Source organism: Zonotrichia albicollis, chromosome 10 (genome assembly GCF_047830755.1).
Source record: "Zonotrichia albicollis isolate bZonAlb1 chromosome 10, bZonAlb1.hap1, whole genome shotgun sequence".
Classification (NCBI taxonomy): domain Eukaryota; kingdom Metazoa; phylum Chordata; class Aves; order Passeriformes; family Passerellidae; genus Zonotrichia; species Zonotrichia albicollis.
In genome coordinates, this window is record NC_133828.1 from 38,749,173 (window position 1) to 38,772,555 (window position 23,383).

The 23,383-nt window shown below is 51.8% G+C and overlaps 2 protein-coding genes across 4 annotated transcripts in view; both read right to left on the reverse strand.

The window, feature by feature from the left end:
* Window positions 1–327: 327 nt before the first annotated feature.
* LOC141730493 (uncharacterized) lies at window positions 328–2,454 on the reverse strand. Its single transcript, XM_074548886.1, has 6 exons — window positions 2,283–2,454; window positions 1,998–2,153; window positions 1,736–1,837; window positions 1,267–1,369; window positions 918–974; window positions 328–646 (listed from the first exon to the last, which is right to left on the reverse strand). The coding sequence occupies exons 1-6, from the start codon at window positions 2,448–2,450 to the stop codon at window positions 447–449; spliced, it is 786 nt and encodes a 261-aa protein (XP_074404987.1). The 5' UTR covers window positions 2,451–2,454; the 3' UTR covers window positions 328–446.
* A 5,456-nt stretch (window positions 2,455–7,910) lies between these two features.
* TRPM8 (transient receptor potential cation channel subfamily M member 8) overlaps window positions 7,911–23,383 on the reverse strand; it is a 40,363-nt gene continuing 24,890 nt past the window's right edge. Inside the window, exons 17-26 of one of the 3 annotated variants that reach the window (XM_074548888.1) lie at window positions 22,744–22,951; window positions 20,201–20,292; window positions 19,325–19,463; window positions 18,413–18,584; window positions 17,402–17,579; window positions 15,727–15,917; window positions 13,916–14,015; window positions 12,711–12,744; window positions 11,366–11,452; window positions 7,911–10,030 (exon numbers count right to left, since the gene is read on the reverse strand). In XM_074548888.1, the coding sequence (XP_074404989.1) occupies window positions 11,402–11,452; window positions 12,711–12,744; window positions 13,916–14,015; window positions 15,727–15,917; window positions 17,402–17,579; window positions 18,413–18,584; window positions 19,325–19,463; window positions 20,201–20,292; window positions 22,744–22,951 (1,165 nt within the window). In that variant the 3' untranslated portion in view covers window positions 7,911–10,030; window positions 11,366–11,401. Of the gene's footprint in view, window positions 10,031–11,365; window positions 11,453–12,710; window positions 12,745–13,915; window positions 14,016–15,726; window positions 15,918–17,401; window positions 17,580–18,412; window positions 18,585–19,324; window positions 19,464–20,200; window positions 20,293–22,734; window positions 22,952–23,383 lie in introns of those variants that run through there. The other 2 variants (XM_074548887.1, XM_074548889.1) reach the window with 2 other exon arrangements.

Below are 23,383 nucleotides of genomic sequence, written 5' to 3' on the forward strand. Positions count from 1 at the left end.
CGTCCAGAGGCACCTGGGAGCCCTCAGCAAGGCAGCCGGCAGCACACGCGCAGGAGGACACGGCTGGCGCTTCCTGCCTGGCACAGGGCTTGTGGCCATCTCCAGGCACCGCTCTGGCAGCGATCCCCGCAGCTCCGGCCCCTGCCCAGCCGCTCTGTTGGCAGCACAAAGAATTCAGCAGAACCACCAAAGGCCAAGGGGCTTCTGGCCATTTCCCCTGCAGCACTGCACGCCTGGGCAGCTGGCTGAGTGCAAGCACCCTTTTCATCCTCCTCCCCTAAGCCCTACGGACCATGGGCAGAAAAAGAAAGATCCTGGGATTCTCTCTATTATAACACATTCTGTATTTACATACAAAAGAAAAACAAAAATAAGAAAGGAACAATCTTGAACATAAGGAAAATCCCTGCTGGCTCTGGTGGTCCCAGCAGACAGAGCAGCTGGCATCAGATCACCATAGAGCTCCAGCAGCACAGGCGGCCAAGCCCTGAGACATGAAGCCCTGTCTTCCAGGCCCTGCGGAGCCGATCCTCCAGGTTCTCTAAGATGGGATATCGAACTGTAGCTTCCTCCCTGAGAATGTGTAAAGTTTGAAGAGCCAGGCTTCTGAGAGAAAGGCTGATGTCATTCGCCATTTCCTCCAGGGCTGCAAGAGACAGCAACAGAGCCAAGGTAAGATCCCAGATCTGTGGGGAGCTGAGGAGAGCCTCCTGTCAGGGCCATCCCAGCTGGCTGTTGCCATGGCCAGGAGGGAGCAGGGAGCAAGGGGATCAGCCCGAAGCTGTTGGCCACGAATGGCCCAGGTGGCCTTGAAATGTCAGTGTGCTCTGCTCACGGGAGCAGAGCCCTCCGCAGCCGGGGCAATGCTTGCAGCTCCCCTCTGGTAGCCCCGCTGCCAGCCCGCTGCCCTCACTCACCAGTGCAGATCAGCTGCAGCTCTTGCTGTTGCCGCCTCAGGTGCCGCCCGGCGATGCCTGTGAACACAGAGCCTGTCACGGCCCCAGCGGCACAGCTCCCTGCCAGCGGCGCTGCCGGCGCTGTGGCCACACAGGCTGCTGGCCCGGCAGGGCTCAGCCCGGCCCTTGCCGCACGCTGCCGCCCCAGGGCACGGCTGCCAGAGGCGGCAGCAGCAACGCCCAGGCCAGGCGGGGCTTCACGGCGCCGGGCCCGGCTGGCGCTGCCGGGGCAGCAGGCGGGGCTGGGGCCGAGCTGCGGCGGGCCGGGCCGGGCTGCGGAGGGGAAGGGCAGCCCGGGCTCGTGGCTCACCCATGAACCTGACGGCCGCCTCTCGCAGGGGCTCCTGTGGGCTCCGCAGGTAGCGCAGGGCCTGGTGCAGGTACTCAGCCGCTCGGCGCCTGTCTTCTGCCAGCTGCAGAGAGCGGCAGGAGGGAAGGGTTGGCCCGGGCTCAGCCCCTGGGCCGGGCGCTGCCTGCGCCCAGCCCCGGCCTCCCCTGGCCGCAGAGCCCTGAGGCGCGGCCAGCAGCCGCTGGCCAAGGGCTCCCGAGGGCAGGGATCAGAGGGCCGGCTGCTGCACGGGGAGCCGCGGTGCCGGCCCGCAGCCCGGCCGGGCCGGGGCTCCATGGGCACCCGGCTCGGGCCCACGGGAGCCTGGAGAAGAGCCCGCGCGGCCTCTGGCTGCAGCAGCGGGCAGGGGCACAGCTGCCAGCCCACACACTGAGCACCGCCCTCAGGTGCCTTCTTCGGGCTGAGGCTGGGGATTCTTGTCTGCTTTTACCAGGCTGTGTGTGAACATCCAGAGCTTCTTCTTCTTCACCAGTTTGTCAAGGTCCTTCCTCTTCAGGAATTCGGCCACACAAAGCAGCGTTTCCAAAGAAGCCTGGAGAATAGCAGAGACGCAGAGATGTCCACAGAGCACAGGACACAGCACTCCTGTTTCTGTGCCACAGCCTGGAGGAGGCTGCAGCCTGGGAGGTGACCAGAGCAGCAGGCAGCTGAGTCCCCTCCCAAGGGGACAACAGCAGCCCACTAGTCCTCACCTGTGCCACACGCTGATTCTCATCATGGCAGTGGAAGAAGAGTGGTAGAAGGGTGTGGCGCACTTGTGTCTCCAGGGCCTTTCTTTTCTTTCCCATTGGAAGAGCCAGCAATGTTCGGAAGAGCAATATGGAGATCTGCTTCACCTGGCTATTATTCTGTAGGAAGAGAAGAAAAGAAGATCATAGCATGGGCTGTGAGGGGCTCACCTGGCTGCAGGCCTGCATCTCCACAAGGCACCAAGTGTCCGGGCAGCAGTGGCCATGGCTGTGGGCACAGAGCCTTACATGGTCAAAGAGCGGCAGGAGCCCCTCAGCCAGCTGCAGGGCAATGGGGATGGGTATTGCTGTGTCCTTGTCCAAGATTATAAAGCTGAGCACCATGACTGTTATCTTAACTATCTCTCCATCTTCATCCCGCAGGAGCTCCACAAGTTTTTCAATGAGGCTCCACATCTTTTCAGCCTGTGTGGAACACAAGTTTGTGAAAGGCCGTCCTGCTGTTGCAGGGCCCAGAGGCCAAAGGCCTGTCCCGAAGCACTGGGGCAGCTGGAGCGGGAGGCAGGAGAGCTGGGAGCAGCTGCCCCAGCGCCCAAAGCCCCCAGGCAAGGCCAAGCGACTGCGTTGCCCAGCCCCACGCTGCCTGCACGGCTTCAGCCACTGCCCCCTTCTCACCATCGAGGGATCGTCAGTGAGCTTGAGTAGGGCCCTGAGTGCCAGACGACGCCTCTCCCTGCACTCGCTTTGCAGGTACCTTGAGAAGATTTGCAGGACTCTCTCAGCATCACGTTCCCTCATGTCCAGGCACTCGAGGACCTGAAAGGCACAGGGCAGTGACAGGGAGCCGGCCGGCAGGAGCCCAGAAGCTCACAGGGCTGGGCCCAGGCAGCAGCACAGGGCACGGGCACCGTCCTGGCAGCTGTGGCTGTGAGAGGGCAGAGAGCTGGGAGGCAGCTCAGCCAGGCAGCGCTGGCCTTGAGGCTCACCTCCACAAGGAATGCCAGGGCAGGCAGATCCCAGTGTGGCTCCCAGGTTCTGAGCACCCGGAGCAGGTAGCGAAGGATCCGGGAACAGGAGGGTATGGAGACGCAGGACATCTCCCTGGCAGGAGAAAAAGTCAGCAAGACTGTGAGCCAGGAGAATAAAACCTGTCCCAGGAGTGACTCACACAGGTCAGGTCTTTCTCCAGCAGCCTGCAAGCGCACTTGGGCTACTTCAGAGGCTTGGCTTTTTGGCCACCCTCCTCCCCCAGCCTTTCCAGTTCCCTTGGCCCTCCCTCAGTGACAAGGCCCTCTGGCCCATTACCACGGGCACTGTGTGGGTCACTCTGGGCACAGAGCACAATTGTCAGAGGCAGTGGGGAGAAGGGGGTCTCACCTGGCCAGCAGACCCACAGCATAGTGGCAGGTGTCAACAGAGAGCAGCGTGTCCCAGCCACACCTGCGATCCATTGCCACCACCACATCGTTGTACTGCTTTTGGCAGAGCAGGGACTTCAGGGTCTGCACTGCAAACCTGTGTGCACAGCAAAGCCCAGGTCACACTGGCAGCACTGGCTCCTTCCCAGGCCATGTGGCAGGGACAGGAGGAGTGGGATGGAGCACCTGTTGGGGCTGGTGGCAAGGCCGTGCTCTTCCTGGCATCGCTTCCAGAGTGTATTGACCTCCTCTGGCATCTCTTCTGTGCTGAGGAACACTTGGAATAGCAGATGCACAAACAGGCGGGGGAAATACACCTTTAACATGCATGGGACAGGGGACCCCTGGAGGATCTTCCACATCACCACGGTTGCCTGCAAAGGACAAAGGCCCTGAGACAGCGCTCAGTGCCGAGGTGTTTGTGTGGCAGGGCCCGAGCGTGGCACGGAGAGGCCCGGAGAGAGGCTGGGGGAGCACGGGGCCTGGTGGGCCTGAAGCTGCCCCTGGGCCAGGGAGATGCAGTGGGGGAAAGAGGATGGAGAGCTGCTGGAGAGGCGGCCTTGGGGCCAGCAAAGGCCAATGTCAGTAACTCACAGCCAGGGCAAAGACACCCGTTTCATCCCCATCGGAGGTGCACGTGCTGTGCTCTGGCCAGCTCCCAAGCACATCCAGGAGTCTCAGCACCACCAGCTTTGCAGTCCTGGCTGAGCCCATGATGGTCTTCCACATGGTCATGGCAGCTCTGTGGGGTCAGAGCTCTGTCTCAGGGGCGTCTCAGACACAGCCCCGGGGGGAGCTGAGCTGGCTGCCAGTTCTGCCTCTGCCCACTGGCCCTGGCCAGCAGCAGCCAGGCAGCCCAGCCCTGTGGGGACAGAGCCCTGAGGGGCAGGGAGGGAGCATGGCAGCAGGCTCAGGGGCTGACGTGCCAGGGCTGGGAAAGGCAGCAGCCAGAGAGCCCTGGGAGTCTCTGTTGGTCACACACCTTGGCCAGGCTGTATAAAGGGTGATGGGCTGGGGAGGCCTGAGCCCTGTGGGCAGGTGGGCCCCATACCTGTCACAGGACGGGGCCACACGCAGGAGCGTCATCACTGCGTCATGTGGCTGTGCTTCAGTGAGATCCAGCAGGGTCTTGTCCAGCCTGTGCTCAGCACAATCATTGGCCATGATCCACTGGTGGATGAACCTCACCATGGCGGGCACCTGGAGAAGGCACCAGGAGACTTGGAAAGCTGCCAGAGGGAGCAATGTTCCCAGCTTCCCCAGAGAAGTGCTTCCCTTCCCACTGCACTGCCATGGCCTCAAAGGCTCACAGCAACCAGCATGCATCGCTTAGGTGGCCAAGCAATTCCCGGGAGCATTAAACCCTTCCCACAGGCTGCTTACTTGCTTTGGATTGTAAAAATTTTTTTCTCCAAGCATAGGCAGGAGGGCAGCACGGGTCTTGGTTTGTAGGATGGGCGAGTACAGTCTGGGCCCAGTTCCCATGGAGATGATCTCTTCCTCCTGAATTCTCTTCATGAATTTGTAAAGAAGTGTTAGGAGAAGGGCAGGAAGCCAGGGATGTTGCATGGAGTGCTGCACACACGGTGCTGGGCTGAGCAGGGACAGCAGGCCCAGCCCAGGTGGGGGTGGCTGCAGGTACCTGCACTGTTCTGCGGAAGCGGCCACGGCTGGATTCCTGCTCTTGTGTGCGCTCCAGGGCTGCATCTGGCAAAGAGCGAGTGCAGCCAGAGCTGAGGGGCTGCAGGAGAGGCCAGAGAACACAGCCCAGCCCTGCGCTGCCCAGGCAGGGAGACCAGTGAGATGGCCCAGGGGATTCAGCAGGGCCACTGCGGGGTGTCTGCCTGGCCCCTGTTCCATCCTGTCCATGGGCATGTCCCCAGGGGATGGCATGGCATGGCATGGCACCAAGCTGGCTGCAGGCACCAGTCCTTTGGCCCAGCTCTGCCACTCACCCTCCTGTGGTGGCTGTAACGGCATCACCTCCTTGGTCTCCCGTGCCGGGGCAGCTCCAGGGCCTTCTTCCTCCTCGTCGTCCACCCAGACCCGTTTGGGCACTATCCGGGGTCTCTGCTCCATGTCAGTGACTGGAGCTACTTGCAGGAGAGATGTCTTGGAAAAGCTCCGGGGCACCATGTCCCACACTCTGCTCTCAAGGGCAGCTGCAATAGAGGAACCTCGGGGAGACCACAGCTCAGCAATCCTGTGATCTGGCCTCAACCTCAGCTAAAGGAAGAACGTTTCGGGAAAGTTCCGTGTCAGACGGGAACGAGCGCGCTGTGCGGGGGCTCCTCACGGCACCGCTGTGTCTCGTCCTGTCCCGTCACCTGCTCCAAGCACCCACGCAAGCTTCTATTTCTCACGTGTCACAAAGGGCCCTTGGACACCTGTTCCATGTCACAGTGACCGTGCTGCACCGTGTCACCAAGGGCCCTTGCACACTCTGCCGCCTGCCCTGGGGCCGCCCCCAGCCCAGCCAAAGTGGCCCAGGCTGGAAGGAATGCCTGGCCCCAGGTGTCCAAGGCAGCCCCACAGGATCTTTAGGAAGGGCTCAGAGCATCAGCAAACGCTGCCCTGCTCTGCGGGCTCAGGGCAGCAGAAGGAGCCCCCAGGGCTGCCGACGCAGCCGCGCTGGGAAGGGCACGGGGCCTTCCAGGGAAGCTGGCACGGCCTCCTTGGGACACGTCCCGGCCCAGGCCATGCTAAACCCGCGGGTGTGACTCGCACAAGGAACGTGTGGGCCCGGGTACCAATGCTGCTCTGAGCCCTGGGGCCCGGGCAGCGCTGACATCAGCAGCTGGGGCAGAGTCCCTGCCCAAGCAGAGCTGCCACACCCCGAGCCCTGGCAGCGCCGGTGCCCGTCTCCTGCCCCAGAGACCTGTGCCCCCGGGGGGCTTCTGTGCCACAGGGAGCCAAAGCCCACGTGCACTGGGGGCTGTGCTCCTTCCTGCAGGGGCTGATGGCAGGAGCACCTGGAGCAACTGCTGGCCAACACTTGGTCCCTGTCAGATTATTCTGCTCCTTCCTGCAAGGAAGTTTTCCATAGCAGGGATCAACAGCTGCACAAACGCAGCAACAGCTACTGTCTGCATTTCACAGACCAGAGGGACTCTACAGAGACACAAATATGTCTCTTTGGACTTTTCTGCAAGTTTTTCATGCCTTCTGGAATAAAAAAAACAGTTGAGTTTAAAGTTTATTGCCGCATTGTTTGTGTGCCTGAGGTTAGCACGTAACATCCCGTGCATTGGGAAAGTGCATAGACAGGGATAACTCTCAGAGGAGAAAGAGGTTTTCTGTGTCTCTGAGTATGGTGCAAGCACCCTAAAGGAGCAGCCAATGCAAGTGCTGAAAATAGACTTGCTGTTCTTGGGCTCGTTCCTGAGCCTGCTCTGATGCTCTTTCTGTGGGGTCCGGAGCCACCGGGGCAGCAGCGACTCCGCAGCCCTGCTGGAGGAGACACGGCTGCCGTCCCCATGGTGGCAGCAGCTCTGCGGCCCAGAGCTCTGGGTCAGGGGGGCCTCGGTCACGACACCTTGGTCCGGACAGCTGCCAGCCCTGCCTGGCCGCCAGCTGTGCCTCTGCCCCTCACTGGCAGCATCCAGACAGCAGCCCCTGGAGGGCCCGTGCCCTCCATGAAGGTGCTGACACCAAGTATTGGGCACTGGGGGATCAGGGCTCCACGGCGCCGGGCCCGGCTGGCGCTGCCGGGGCAGCAGGCGGGGCTGGGGCCGAGCTGCGGCGGGCTGGGCCGGGGAGGGGAAGGGCAGCCCGGGCTCGTGGCTCACCCATGAACCTGACGGCCGCCTCTCGCAGGGGCTCCTGTGGGCTCTCCAGGTAGGGCAGGGCCTGGTGCAGGTACTCGGCTGCTCGGCGCTTGTCGTCTGCCAGCTGCAGAGAGCGGCAGGAGGGAAGGGTTGGCGCGGGCTCAGCCCCTGGGCCGGGCGCTGCCTGCGCCCAGCCCCGGCCTCCCCTGGCCGCAGAGCCCTGAGGCGCGGCCAGCAGCCGCTGGCCAAGGGCTCCCGAGGGCAGGGGGCAGAGGGCCGGCTGCTGCCCGGGGAGCCGTGGTGGCGGCCTGCAGCCCCGCCGGGCCGGGGCTCCATGGGCACTCGGCTCGGGCCCACGGGAGCCTGGAGAAGAGCCTGCGCCGCCCAGGGAAGGGAGCGGCGTGTGAGGCGCAGGCTGGTGCCCCTGGCTGCAGCACTGGACCTGGACTGAGTCCAGAATTCAGACCTGACAGAACGTGGCTTCACAGTTACATTCACACAAGAACAGATATCCAGAGCTCTGGGCAATCACGCAGCAGGTTTTTGTTTCCACGTGGCAGGGTGGCAGAAATGCTGCAGTCTTCTTTGAAGCATCTCCTTCAGAAGCCGCTTGGAGCAAGGCCACAAGAGCAGCCATTTCAAGTCCATGCACACACACACAGACACACACACAGCACAGATAGCTCAGCAGAGCAAAGACAGGAAGGGCCTTTGTATCATGTATTCCAGCAAAGGTTTATTGCATCCACCATGCCGAAGGGATCAGGGAGACAGACCTGGACATATGCTCTGCACCAGGTTACATAGGAGTCAGTGGGCAAATGGGGCAGCACAAATTGCAATGCAAAGGGGATTGGCTTTCAGGGAAGACAGGGCCGGACACTAGGGGTACCCCAACCAATGAGGAAACACATAAAGGAGAAACCATGAGAATTTGGGACCTATGGAGGAAGGAACAGGGGTGGATCATAGTGTTGCAAGGCTCCGTGGCAGAAGTCTTCTCTTTCAGCCTAGGTGGAGACTATTGTATATTCTTCCAAGGCAAGGCCGTTGGGATTTCCCTGAAGGGTTCAAAGGATTCCACAGGTTGTATATAAGAAGGGAGTGAACAAAAAGCACAATTTTCACATCCAAGGCAGACAAATGATATGAGGAAAATAATTTCCAGAAAGGAACCTTATCTCGAGAATTTATGATGCAAGCTAACTGCCATGTGAATCAGGGAAAGCCTGGCTCCTTTAGTTTTCCGCAGGAAGTATTCCCCCATGTAAACAGATACCAGTGCTGTTGTTAGTGCTGGATCCCCCAGGATGGTGTCATGCACAGCATACAGTACAGCTGGGTCAGGAGATGCAGGGAGAGAAGAGCAGCAACCTCTCTGAACATATCATAAGGATATAAAGCTAGCAGAGAGTATCCAAAGAGGGACATGAAGATGATGAGGGGACAGGAGGGGAAACTGTATGAGGAACAGCTGAGGTCAATTGGCTTGTTCAGCTTGGAGAGGAGGAGGAGAGAGGGGGAGGAGATCTCAGCATCTTCCTCCCGAGGGACAGCTCCAATCCCTGCTCTCTGTGACAGGGACAGCACCTGAGGGAATGGCTGGAGCTGTGTCAGGGCAGGGTCAGGTGGGAGATCAGGAAAAGGTTCTTTCCCCAGTGGGTGCTGGGCACTGCCCAGGCTCCCCAGGGAATGGGCACAGCCCCCAGGCTACCAGAGCCCAAGGAACATCTGAACAATGCCCCAGGGATGCACAGGGTGGGGTTGTTGGGGTGTCTGTGCAGGGCCAGGGGCTGGGCTCCTGATCCTTGCAGGTTCTTTTCTCTGGTGAGTCTATGATTCCATGATTCCTAGACCCTGGGAAGGAAGATTGCTTTTTTACAGTGCTTTGCCATGTAAATAAATGCTATTTGTAGTGCCTTCAGTTGGCTGTGCTCTCAGTTGTACCAAACAAAAGTGACAGGATTCAGCTGCTGTTTTAGACAGAAAGCACAAAGCGCCACCTCACCATATCGAGCATTGCTCTATTTAAAGGTTCCAACAATCTCTTCTCCATTTCCAGATGGAAACATCAGCAAACACAGGTTGCAAAACTCAAATGAGTTCCAACATTCCCAGGATACAAATTTTCACTAATGAAACCAAGCAAGGATTGCCCACAAAGCCTTTGGAATCGCTTCCTAGATGAATTAAAGTCTCTTCCATGCAGGGCTGTAATAGCTGAACTTCTGCAGTGCTGAAAGGTTTCAGGTAGAGTGGGAAAAAGTCCACAGTGTTCCTGTACAGTCCGAAATAGGGATGCAGGGTTGGACCAAAGGCTTTACTCAGGGGGATGATGCCAAAATCCATTGCATTCTGGCACACCAGCATTCCAGACCCCAGCAGGTCTGACAGACAGCCCATGCAAGGAACAAGCAAGATCCAGCTACTAGAGAATGGAATGGGAAGGGAGATGGATTCATTCAGACAAGCAATTAGTGCTTGAAGGAAACCCGTGCACAGGTCCCTTTGAGTGAAATGGAAAAGCAAAAGGATTTTGGCAACAGTAGCAGAACTCTTGGAAATAGGAGTGCTTTGCAACAGCAGCTTACTAGGACTAATTGCTGCCACTGGACATTAGGGCAGATGAGAAGAGTTTGGGTAATGCAGGAATCATGTCAGGAGATAAGCAGTCATCTCCTGTTTCCCCACAACCTTGCAACAAGCAGAAAGGGCTGTTTGATCAATGAAAATAAAAATAGCAAGAAAATCCTGCTGACTCCTGCTGAGACGTTGATAGTCTGGTGCCTCTGTTGCCATCTGCTTGGGGGTTACTGCCAGCTCCGAGCAATTATTCTTCATGAATTGGTACCTGTGTGAGCAACAGAAAGAATTGGAGAGTAGAGCTCCTAGCCCACCTCAAGGCTTTGCTTTCATCCTCTCCACATCAGCTCAGGTGACTTGGATGCCTTGTCCGGGGGGGAGGTGTCCCTGCCCATGGCAGAGGGTGGAATGGATGAGCTTTAAGGTCCCTTCCAACCCAAACCATTCTGGGATTCTAGGATTCTTCTGAAGGCACTATCATCTGTAATGAGAGATCCCTTTCAACAAGCTCCATCATAAACTGCTGTCCCTTGTCCCAGGCTGCCCCACTGTAACTAATTACAGCCTGAATTACAGCCTGGTTTTCCAGCCACACTGCAGCTCCCTTTGATCTGTGCTGGCCTAAATGGCCTCCAGAGTTCCACTATTCTACAGCCTGGTTTTTAGGCAACTTGGAGTCCAGCACCTCCTACAACCAGCCCAGGAACTGGTGACCCTTGTAGATTTTATTAGGTGGTTGCAAGTCATTCATGACTAAATGGAACTTAGGTCAAGTGAATCTTCAGTTTTCCCAGGAAAACAGTGAGCTGACTGGGGAGTGTTTGGCACAGGTTTAAGTTCTCCTGGACAAAACCACTCTGTGGAAGGAGGAGCAAGGCCCTAATGTCCAGGCTGATCAAGTTGTTCCAGATTATCTCATTCAACAGTTACTCTTCTTAACCTGCTGTCTCCAAAGATGACAGTGTTCTCTGCATCCATCAGTGTTCTGTCTGCCTTTTACATCCCACTGTGGCATCCAAGCCAATTCTTCCTTAAAACTGGAGGTAAAAGTACACAAGGCTGATGACCAGACACTCAGCTGGACCAGAGGCTTTGGGTCAGCTCCTCGCACTGCAGCTTATTGTACAGGACACAGGAAGGCTACAGGGATCCAGCCTAAGCCACACTTTGATAATGGAAAAATAAACCTTACTCCTGCCCTCACTCCTGTCTTTTCTATTTGGGTTGCATGCTCTTCAGAGCTAAAAGGTACCAAGGGTAGAGGATCCAGCACAGCAGCCCTGCATTTTCTAGAGGCCCTCCAACACAAAGACAACTAAAATGACCTTGGGTTAGTCACAGTTTTTCAAAGAGAAGTGAGCAAAACAAGGTATTTTAAACAGTGCCAAAATTGATAGAAACCCCAGATGGAAAACTGTATTTTTCAGAAAGAAAAACACAAATGAGGAACAGAATTCTGGTCTCCTTTCTTTCCCAGTATCAGACAATATGAATACAAGCATCAACAATTAATACTAGCTCTTCTTCCAAAGAGACAGCAACTGAACACCACAAATTCTGGTAGGCTTTTTCAAGGCAGAGAATGGATTTAAAGAGGGCTTACCCTGCTCAAGTAGCTGCTCTTGGATTTCAGCTGCACTCATTTAATTTTACTGGAAATCTCTTTCAGAAGGCCTTTCAAATCAGAGAGCTTTAAAAAAAAAGAAGAAGGAGGTTATTTTGGTAAAGTCTATCTAGCTGAATGAAAGCAGTGCTAATGAGAAAAGGAAGTACTGACTAATTGCCTCTTCAAGTATTGCATCAAATGCAAGAGTGCTGGAGAGGACACTCCCAATTACAATGTTCATCAGGGCAATTAATGCAGCAAGCCCTGATGCCTCTGTGATTCAGTGAGTTAACCAGCAGTGACCAGAAGAGAGAAACAAGAGGGAATTAAGGTTAGGAGGATGTCTTTTCAGTTTCAAGAGCAGCATCACTAGCCACAGACTGGCTCACCACTTCCCTTTCAGTCTTCGGAAGCAAACTATCATTTTGTAATCGAAATTATTTGACAGCAACCAAAATATGTATTCTGAAGTATACATGGGTCTTTTCACCTGTGAGCTTCTCAAAAGTCTGTGCTTCATGTCAAAGCCACTCCCCACTTCAGAGGCCAAATAGATTGTTCAGTCAAGCCTCAGAAAATACCCACTGTGAATGTCTTTTCAGCATCACAGTCATAAAAAGATTATTTGTATGGCAATTCTCATAATGTGCTCTCTGGCAGATTGGTAGCTTTCTATTGCTTAATTACCCCATGCCAACAGCACCAGAAGCTAAACTTGACAGATACCTTGGGAAGGGGACATACCAGGTGTGTGACATCCCTTCTTCCCATTGGTGTTTCATGGGCCTCTTACACAGCTGAATGCTGCAGTTTAAGGTGGAAATTACTTCTATTTTATTCCATCCCACAAGGAATACTGAGAAACACTCCTCCAGCAAGTGTCTGTCTGTTTCATTTTCCTTCACAATATGAAGCTCTTGTGGCTTGGAAGGGACCTTATAGCTCATTGTGTTCCACCTCTGCTGTGGGCAGGGACACAGGCTGCTCCAAGCCCCATCCAGCCTGGCCTTGGGCACTTCCAGGGATCCTGGGGCAGCCACAGCTTCTGTGGGCACCTTGTGCCAGGGCCTGCCCACCCTCACAGCCAAGAATTTCTTCCCATTATCCCATCTTTACCTGCTCTATGTTCAAACCCATTCCCTCTTGTCCTAATCTCTACACACCATACACGTTCCTGTCCATGCAATCAAAACACCATGGTAAAAAAGCCCAGTTAAAATGGGGTCCTGGTGACAGTGACAAAGACTGCACATGACTCTGGGAGCTCATTTTCCTTGCCATGGCACACCCCCTGTTCACCAGAGAGAATCACATTCCCCAGAGCAGTCTGGGACAGAAGTACCTTTGCATCCAGCTGTCTGAATCGATGCACCATCCTAGAAGCAGAAGGAGAACACGGAGCAAAGGGATCAGTCTGAATACCAAGGAAAACTTGGCCAATTACCACATCCCACCTCCCCCAGGGCTCCATCCTCCCAGGGAGGCAGGGCTGCACGTGACTGGCATCATTTTTAGTAAAAGTAAATGAACTAATATGCAAATTATTATTAGTAGTAGGATGCTATTCCATTTTCCTTCTTAAGACACTTTTGCTTCCAGTACCAAGGAGATGGTTTTGGTATTTGTTTGGCTTCTTATCCAATGCTGCATGTCTCTGGGTAGTCTTAACTAAACACTTATTTGGGGACAGCAATGTTCATGCCCACGGATAGGAAGGGTCTGGTTTTTCTTGCCCATTCCTAACAGCTCTCTCTGATTAAGGGAAATACTCAAGCTGTCAGAAGTTAGCAAAGTTAAGCAATCATACAGAGCAGGTTTTGCTCTCTAGCAGTGCTCTGTTTTCTTCCTTTCTTTCTGTTTCTTTTTTCTCTTGCACTATTACTCTGAAAACAGTGAGACAGATCCCAAAGATAATGTTTCCATGAGCTGGCAGTCAAAGAAACATCCAAGTCTAAGTATCCAAGCTCCAAATACCATTATTCTAAAGATCATCTTCCCTCCTCAGAGGTCTTCCAGACTAAGTACACATCTCCATCTGGATTACTGCTGTGGGAACATCAGAGATTCCAAATCTAATGGCAAACATTGTCTGCTAAATGTATAACCATAGAATTATCTGGGTTGGAAAAGACTGAGTCCAATCAATCCCACCACTAACTTGTGTCCCCAAGTGCCAAATCCACAAAGCTTTTAAATCCCCACCCTGAGGTGGGAGTGCCACCACTGCCCTGTGCAGTCTGTTCCACGGCTGGACAACCCTTTCCATAAAGAACTTTTTCCTAATATCCAACCTAAACTAATGCTACAGCAAGAGTCAGCTGTAGCACTGCTTCCCATGATGAGATCTCAAAACACCATGGGAAGACATTTTCTTCTCTTCAGCAGACAAAAAAGCACCATTTCACTTTAGGAATAAAAAGCATGTTTATGCTGAGATTGCTTACTTACTCATTAATTTGTAAACATTTAGAGCTGCTGAAAACTTGCCTTCACTAGAAATGTTCAAGAGAAAATTAAGAGAATGAAGACAAAAATGGGCAGGCTTACTCTTCTGATGAATCATTTGCTTTTGTATTGATTTTGACGAGGTAATTTTCCTTCATGACAGCTTCCCATGCCAGGATTTCATTGTCCTCATTTCTCGAGCCTGGGAAATTTATTTGAAGAAAAAACACTTAATTTGTCTTTCCAAAGCCAAGGTGCAAAAAGGCTGGGTCAGTGTGTGGATTCTGAGGTTAATGATTCCCTTCCCCACATCCTGAGCACTCACAGCCCCACTGCCCACCCCTGACAGATGTGACAGCAACACCTGGCACTGAATGCTCCTGGCAACCAGAGTCACTTAAAAATACAAAATCTGAGCAAACATAAAACCCCAAACCAGCCAAACAAACACAAAACACCCCCCTCCTCCCCAACCTTACAAGCTCCAAAAGTCTTTCTGGCCTTCTCTGAGTCTTGGTTAACACAGGTGCCTCTGCTTCAGCAGGTACAGGACATTCTAGCAAGTTCCCATCTGGGTTTGAGCTTTCCATTTGCTTCTATATTATCCCATATTGGGTCATTAAGAGTAACACTTCTAAGAACCACAGTGTAGGATTTTTCACTGAACTGAAACCCTCCAGAACAATGAAGAATTGTCTTCTCTAAGAAGCATTTTGTGGTGGTGCTGTGAATTCAATAATTGATACAGAGGAGCCCACTTTGAGGCATCAAAGCCCTCCAGGGTAATACTTCAGCATTTTATCATGTTCCATGAGGAATAAACCACATTTTTTAAAATAAAAAAATAAAATTAACTGAGACAAAAGAAGCCCAGAGGTGGCGAACGGCTGAAATCCCTTTCTTCCACCCAGTGCTCCTCTGAGCTCACACACTCCTCAGCTGTTCTCCTACATTCCAACAAGCATTTAAGTACCCAAATCCCAACCATTTCCTTAAGAGTTAAATGGGGAAGGCAGGATTTTACAACAGTCAACACCTCAGTGTGCTTCCTCCACATAGTTTTCAGTTCCTATCATCAGCAAAACCACAATCATTTTCTGGCTCTAATTAACTCTCCCATTCTTTCAGAGCTGCAGCATCCACTGTGCATCATTTGAGCAGGAATTTCTGCCATCCAACAGCTTCCCCAGCAAGGAATCCACACAGCAATCTGGACAGCCAAAGTGATTTAGTGCTAAGCAATTTTATAGCCCAAAGCAGGCTCTTCCTCCTAAACTGGTAACAAATCCAGCTTCTGCTGCAGGGCAACAGGCAGATTGCTGATGAATGGGAGCAGGCCTGTCAATTAACTCAACTTATGCTCTCTCAGCTGAGAAAACACTACATTTGCTGGAGAGATGGGGGGAAGGCTTGTTAAAACAATTCCTATCTGTGTCCTCTGACAGAGAAATTGAAGGAGAAATAGCTCAAGAATTGACTTGCCATTTTTGAGGTGGTTTGCTCGTTTGGCTATATGGAAACTGTTTATTCTCTTTCTGTCATCCCTAGCAAGCAGGATTAATTACAAAAAAACCTTGCAATGCTGGGAAACAGCACAGGCAGCCCTAAAGAGTTGGGATTAATCTGAAGTCTTAATGATTTACACACACAAAGCAATTCTACATCGAAATGGCTTGGACAAGAGAGCACTGGATAAATCTGACTTGAAAACTTGAATCCTACTGAAGAGATTTCCATCAGCACAGTGGATTTGCATGACAGAGGTCTACATGGCCCTTGGAAATTTCCCAGGGGAGCACAAAATGCCTGGAATAAGCACAGGATGCCATGGAGGATCTGCAATGCACCTGCTGCATTGGGCAGCAAGGGCCAAATCCAAGGTTCCTTGGGCAACAAGGAAAAATCCAACTCACAACAAATGGATGGCTCTTTGCTTTCCTTGTTACAGCAGCACTTGAAGCATTTCCTCAGCACCATGTATATGTAGGCAAAGATGACAAAGGGGAAGGGGATGGTCAGGCGACTGCAGTATTCCTGCACCAGGAAAAACCGCTGGAACTTCCACACCTGGTCATTGTTCTCCTGCACTGATCCAACTGTGTAGCTGGTGGGAAAGAGAGACACCCAGCATGAGTTATTCACCAAAGAGCTGCAGCAGAGCCAAGAACAGAGCATTCCTCTACTGTACCAGGGCATGGTTTTATAGCCACAGAATCCCACAGTGGTTTGGCTTGGAAGGGACCTTAAAGCTCATCCCAATCCATCCCTGCCATGGGCAGGGACACCTTCCACCATCCCAGGTTGCTCCATGCCCCATCCAACCTGGCCTTGGACACTGCCAGGGGCAGCCACAGCTGCTCTGGGCACCCTGTGCCTGCCCACCCTGCCAGGGAACAATTCCAAATTCCCAATCTCCCATCCATCCCTGCCCTCTGGCAGTGGGAGCCATTCCCTGTGTGCTGTCCCTCCATCCCTTGTCCCCAGCCCCTCTCCAGCTCTCCTGGAGACCTTTAGGGCCTGGAAGGGACTCTGAGCTCTCCCTGGAGCCTTCTCCTCTCCAGGTGAGCACCCCCAGCTCTCCCAGCCTGGCTCCAGAACAGAGGGGCTCCAGTCCTTGGAAAATCTCCTCTGGACTCATCCCAGCAGCTTCTGATGTTAGGGCCCCAGTCATTCATTTATTGACTAGGAGGTTATTTAGCTTGTTCTCCTTCTTAGTAATTTGCAAATGGGTGGAACTAAGACAGTAGGAAAAAAAAAAAAAACCCTTGAAGTTACAAATAGACTGGAAAAAAATCTGAATAAGAAGAAAATGCTCCATGTACTTTTACTACCTCAGCTGTAAGCAATCTTCTTCCAGCCTAGACACATGAGAACAGGATGCTTCTTCACAAGATATTACGTCTTATTAACTGAGCAGATAACTCCCTTCTTAGGGAAAAAAAATAAAAAACAAAAACAAATAAATCTAAACCTAGAACACTAACAAAAATTTAAAAGCTCCTAAGATTTGTAGTAGAGGTTAAGGACATTCCAGACATGGATCAAATCCATGGCACAAAGCACTGTATGAACCCAGCAAGGCCTCAACCACCGGAGCAAGGTCAGGTTAATAAAACCATAGAGTCCTGAAGAGTGAGAATGACTCATTTACTCACTCTAGCAAGGTCACTGGGACAGAAGGGTGAGAATAACTCATTTACTCACTCTAGCAAGGTCAGTGGGGCAGAAGAGTGAGAATAACTCATTTACTCACTCTAGCAAGGTCAGTGGGGCAGAAGAGTGAGAATGACTCATTTACTCACTCTAGCAAGGTCACTGGGGCAGCAGCTCACCCTTGGCCAGGCCCTGACCCAGCATCACCCCTGTGTGACCCACGGGGGTTCACACCAAGCCCACAGCTCAGAGGATGCTCAGAGATGGAGGCCAAGGACAGGCAGCAGTCCCTCCCCAGGACACTGCACCAGCTCCCCCAGGCTGCAGGGACAGATGCAGAGGCAAGGGTGGCTTCCTGCTGTTTTCCAGCAGTGCACTCCCTTTCCCAGGGAAATGCCAGTGCGGGGATGGCCGGGAGGGCCCCTGGGTACGCACCCGAACATGGCCACGAGCAGGTTGACCAGGAGGATGTTGGTGGAGAGCATGTAGATGCACACCAGGGGAATGGTGATCCACTCGGGGAAGCGGGGCTGGTTGTTGGCATCCAGCTCCACGCACAGGGGCTTGGACTCGTTCCCAGAAAAGGTGCAGTGGTCAAAGTTGTAGGTGGTGCCTCAGAGAGAGAGGGGAGAGCAAACAGTGAGCTCCTGTTCTGCTGGGCTGTCCTGGACTGCCAAGAAAATTTTGTTCTGTTTGCCATTTGTATGGCAGTTCTCTTCTGTTAAGTGGGCAGTTTTCCTTATCTCTTTCACAACTGGGGGGACATCTGCTGATAAGAGGCTATTGAATGTCACTGCATGGCTGATAAGAACTACAGCATCCCACTGGGAGATGTGAGCCCAGAGGGGAGAGCCAAGCATTCTACCCAGATATAATGTGGAGGCTCTGGAACACCAGCGGGGCTTTTCTCCACTGGATTTCCCAGAGGAACAGCTGCTCTCTTCCCCTGGATCTTCAGAGGAAGATTGCACCCTTCTACAGATCCCCCTGCTCCAACAGAACCACCCCTGACACTGCAGGAGGGCTGAGCCACAATTCCAATGGGACTGCCACCAACAGCCTGACCCACAGGGTGTCAGGCTGGGTTCTGACTCTGTCAGTGTTTTAGTTTACTGCATTGTTTATCTTTTTATTTTCTTCCCCATTAAAGAACTGTTATTCCTTGCTCCCATATTTTTTGCCTGAGAGCCCCTTAATTTAAAATTTATAGCAATTCAGAAAAGGGAGGGATGGTTTTATATTTTCCATTTCAGGGGAGGCTTCTGCCTTCCTTAGCAGAGTCCTGTCTTTCCAAACTGAGACAAGGGCCCAGCCCCAGCTCCTGCCCTCATCCCTCCATCCCTGCTCCCCTTTAGACTTGGAGGCAAGGGGCCAGCACAGTCTGGACAACATTTAGGAGGACAGAGCCTTTGACCCAGCCGGGAGAGACCCCCAGAAGGCAAATACCATCAATATCATCAGGGTACTGGCCAAACATGGCCAGGTAGGGTTCGTAGATGACCGAGCGGAAGATCCACTCCCAGCGGTGCTCGTTCTTCCTCAGGATGCCTTGCCTGGCCACACCAAAGGCCACCATCCACACAGCAAAGAGGAAGAGGAAGAAGAAGACATCTATCATCTGAAAAAGGGACAACAGGCATCAATGAGTGCCCCTCTGCATCCACACATGGAGGGCTTTTTGCTCCTCGTTTCACCAACACACATGGTAACAACTGACCGCTCCCATTCCGAGAACTTCAAACATATTTATGCAACCACAAAAGCAAGGCATGTTTTGGAACACAGGATATCCCCCTGGTGTCACACAGGCTCCACAAAAGTCAGAACCAGGTAAAAAGGACTGTGGCTCACCTTATCCCTGTGGGATGAAAGCTTCTGGAAATGCCACTCTGGATGGCTTCCAGCCAGCATTTACAGCACGGACACTCTGGCCAATGGTTTCATGAATTTCTAGCACTGTATGAGAGGATCCTCACCACCCTCTTCCTTAGGTACTCGTGTGATGGATGCAGTGGAGGACCTAAATCCTCCCCCTGTACCCTCTATCATCACTATCTTGTTTGGGGAATACTCATGGGAGCAACAGAAATACTGCTGAAACGTTTGAGGTATGGAAGACAAAAGCTACCAGAAAGCAAATTTCCTCTTCTGTTCTTCAGCCTGATCCTTATTCTATCTCTTGACACAGAAAAATGCCCTGCTCTTAATTAGATCCCATTTAAATCTTAATTCATCCTGTTTAGCAGATTTAACTTGCTGCCATCATCAGAACATGGTGATTTTGCTCTTAAGAGGGAAAGGAAAAAAAAGTGTCACATCATTTATTTAGACTCTCTTGAACAGCTGCCAGAATCTTACCATCCTCTGCAGCATAATAATTTTGGGTCCTAGATTCCTGCTAACTGTGAAAATGTGGATGAGCCTCAGGGTAAAAACTATGTAGTCCAAACAGAAAATTACTCTCCCGGAATACCAAGAGCTTTCATCAGAGTGAAGCCTGATGGAGACAGCAGAAGAAAACAAAGAGAAGCCTTGGGTGAATCATGAAGAAATCAGGTAAAACCACACAGAAACATTGAAATGGAGAGTGGAAGGTGAGTAATTGGAAAGCAGAGCACAGCTATGCAGGGCCCCATGGTCTCCCACATCTAATGACAGGTGACAGAGATGGTTAATGCACACTCTGTTTACACCCTTCCTTCCTGACATGCATCATATCCCTGCTCGTTTCTTCTCTTATTTTTTCTCTTACCCTTAAAGCCATTAACAGCACAGAAATCTGTACCTGGAGCTACTCCCACAGCCCTGTGAAACCACCACAGTGCAACAATTGCTCCACTGCCCTGAGGCAACAAGGACTTAGTTACAGCTGACTGAACAATTCCTTTGGAAAACGTGATTCCATCATTTCTTTGCCATGGTTTTTAACTGACCACATCGTGTAGAACAGCTTTGGGAGATAATGACATTGTTAGGCTGTTGTAGGGACAATCACAGTCCTCTTAAATAGAACACAAGGCCCATGTGGTCATACTAAATAGCCAGTAACAGGAGCCACAGAAAATCCTAAAGATCCCCTGGCTTTTTTTTTTTTTTTGGTCAGTATTTGGGGCCTTCATAAAGGGAATTTCATGAACAGACTGCTCCCGAGAATTTCATTGCAGGTTGTAGTCAAAACCCACCAAGGAAGGGAAGTAAAGCTGTAAGATGAACACAAGAGAAGGCACTACTCACCTGAACACAATCCCTGCTATGAAGTAGAAGATTGCAAGGGTATCCATAACATTCCACAGGTCTGAGAAATACTTGCTGCCGTTCATGTACCACTGGGAAGGAAAAAGAACAGAAAGTAACCTCCACACAGCAAAGTTTCCTTGCCCAATTAGCTTTTTGTCACACAACAGATAACACCAGAGTTCAGATGGCTTTCAGTTTCCCCAGAAAGAAGGGTTTAGTGTGTCCAGCAATGCCACAAGTTACTGGCAAGCTGTTTTTTTGGGTCTTGCTGTGACCCAGGAAGCACTGCAGAGGGGAGGGGGGTCACAGTTTAGGGGCAGCTGATGCATCCTGGCTTCTCTCCCTTCACAGAGATCATTGACTGATCTGCCCCCAGCTACATGCACATGCTTTGGATCATAGATGCAGATTTAATTTATTCTTTTAACTACAGAGCTCTCTATTTTTGAATTGCAGGTCTAGTGAGAATCCCTGCTCATTCCCAGACTGGCACAGCAGCCTGGATCCCCACAGATCCTGGATCTGTGCAAGAACCAACCTCAGGAGTCAATTCAGAGGTGACTCATGAGGACAAGAAGTTTCACCAGGACAAACCTCTGCCAGGCCTGGAGAAATAAACTGCATCCCCAATCATAATTCTTTTGAATTTCAATTTTTACTGAAATAATAAAAGTTTTGGAGAGTATTTCTCAGTGAATCTCTAACTGGCATATCCAAGGAATGCAATTCTGCCCTTAGTGCTTTTATGGGAAACAAACAGAAATCAAAGGGAGTTTTGTTCTAGGTGCTGTCTCTGCCCAGTAGCTCCCTAAATCAAACAAAACATCTGGGACTGAGGTGCAGTTCTCCACATTCCAAGCAGTTCCTACTGCTGAGAGGTGAAGTGCACAGAGGTTCAGTCCAGATTCCTCCTCCACAGGAGAAAACAAGGCTCTCCTTCACACCCCACCAGTGCACCCACTCACCTGGCTGGAGGCTACCTCCATGTGCCTAAGGAGGCAGCAGGGAAAAGGCCTCTCCAGTTTCCCTAGGGCTCTAAACAGGACTGGGAGAGCTCCAGCTACTTACACATCCCTGGGAGCACCAGAAGTGAAAGCAGGGCTGAGCCAGTGCCTTACAGTTCAGAGACTGCTCCAGACCAAGGGCTGATTTCTCTCCAGGACTGGGTATCTGACTGCAGGGACCCCAGGCAAGCTACTCTTACTTGCTTTGGATGTAAAAGCGCAATCTGAGATACCCCTCTCTTTTATTTCTTTAAATACAAAGGACACAGGCACAATTTTGATGCAGAGTTAGAGCAATGCACACATGGTCTATCTCAGGGGAAGACAGGGAGGAATTTCCCCAAGAAGTTTAGAGGATTGGGACACTGCTCTGCTTTTCTGCTCCCTTTCTCCTACTCAGGAGCCAGAACACTGTCTGCAGACAACTTGAAATCTTCAAATTTAGCTGCCTCCACTGTCAAATTGGTACAGCCTGGCTACTGCAATTCCCTTACTAAAGGGAACTGCAGCAGTTCTACCTGCTCAGGGTAGTAAGAAAAAGGGACATTGATAGGAAAATAAGGTTTCTATCCCTAAGGTTTTCCCTAGGACTTTTGCTGGGTGCACACAGGACGTGCAAGGACAGGTCCAGAGACACCAGAACCTAAATCAGCAGAAACAAACACTCCATTAGTGTTTTCATGGCAAAAAAAAAAAAAGTCTTTTACTTTTCCCCCATTTTCTTAGCAAGTAAAGTTGCCATAAACAGGGATCCACCTTGACTATTAAAAAGGGAAAACACCACAATAACAGCAGCATCAGAAATGTCATCTGAGCTCAAGTAAAAAAACATTATTGCAGGGTGGGATGATCCAGCAGATCACCCACAAACACTCACGAGGGGACTCTGCAGAGTCAGAAAGCAGCACCAAACCCACAGACCCACTGCTCTTTGCTCTTCTGACTGCCCCAGCATCCTCCCACTGCTCTGGCCATGGACTGGCAGAGAGCAGCTTGCCCAAAACCCACCAGATTCCATGTGAAGTGAGGAGAAGATACCAGGAGATACCTATAAAGGCAGCCCCACATGCTGTTCCCACATCACAGCTGGTCCCTGAGTCTGCACTGAGCCACCAAAAACTGCACAGATGATTAAAAGCTAAATAGAAATGCACAAAGGTATGCAGCTTACTGGTAAAATAAAAAATAAAGGGGGTGGAATGTAGGGAAGGGAGGCAGGCATGACTTAATCTAAAGCTAATCTAAATGATTAATCTAAAGCTCTGCACCAAGATAAATGTGCTAAATTTAACCCTTTATTACCAACTAGCTTGGCAAGGCAGGCATTCCTGGGGAACGTCTGCACTGGCATCATCATCCTCTTGGTGCACGGACAGGAATTAGACACCAGAGGAAAAACCCCTCAGTGAGCCCTGAGCAGCTCTGCTGGGAAATGGCTCCCCTGAGCACCTGCACTGCCCTGCAGGGGAAAAGCCACAGGGCTGTGGCTCTAGCGCTAAACTCTCTGGGCTTGCAGGAGCTGCCTACTTGTCTCACTTCATCACAAAGCAGAATGAAGACCAGCACGTAGAGGATGATCTCCAGGGCCGTGGGCTCCTTCTGGAAATCCATCAGCAGCACGTAGGCGAAGAGCAGCAGGAAAGCGATGTAGAAGATGACGTTCCAGGAGAAGACCACAAAGGGGGAGGTGAAGAAAGACACATAATACAAGAAGAGTTTCTTACTCTTCTCCACAGGCTTTTTCCTGAGGAATTAAAAGACGGAAAATGTCTCAAAGCATAGCTTTTAATGCCTGGAAACATCTGTGTTCTTAAAAGAGAAAGAGCAAAGGGTGCAAGGTCTAGCTCAGGATGTTACTTCAGAGGTAAAGACATCCTGCACCCACTGCCCTTAGGCACTCCAGCAAACTGGTAAATCCTCCAGCTTGGATAAGGCTTGGAGTCACCTGGGATAGTGGAAGGTGTCCCTGCTCATGGCAGGGGCTGGAACAATATAAGCTTTCAGGTCCCTTCCCACCCAATCTATCCTGTGATTCTGTGATCTTAAATCCAAGATCAGAGTGAAACACAACCTGTCACAAGCTCATTTGGCTTTTTAATACCTTCATCTAAGACTGACTGAACACTAGAACAGCTTCCCCAGAGTGGCTGTGGAGTCTCCACCCTTGGAGAGATCC

Excerpts from the sequence above, each read along its gene's own strand:
- LOC141730493 (XM_074548886.1), bottom strand. The coding sequence starts at position 2,450 with ATGTGGAGCCTCATTGAAAAACTTGTGGAGCTCCTGCGGGATGAAGAT. Across the intron at positions 2,154-2,282 it reads TCCTGCCGCTCTTTGACCAT|AATAATAGCCAGGTGAAGCA; the intron begins GTAAGGCTCTGT and ends CTCTTCCTACAG. Across the intron at positions 647-917 it reads GCTGCAGCTGATCTGCACTG|CCCTGGAGGAAATGGCGAAT; the intron begins GTGAGTGAGGGC and ends TGTCTCTTGCAG.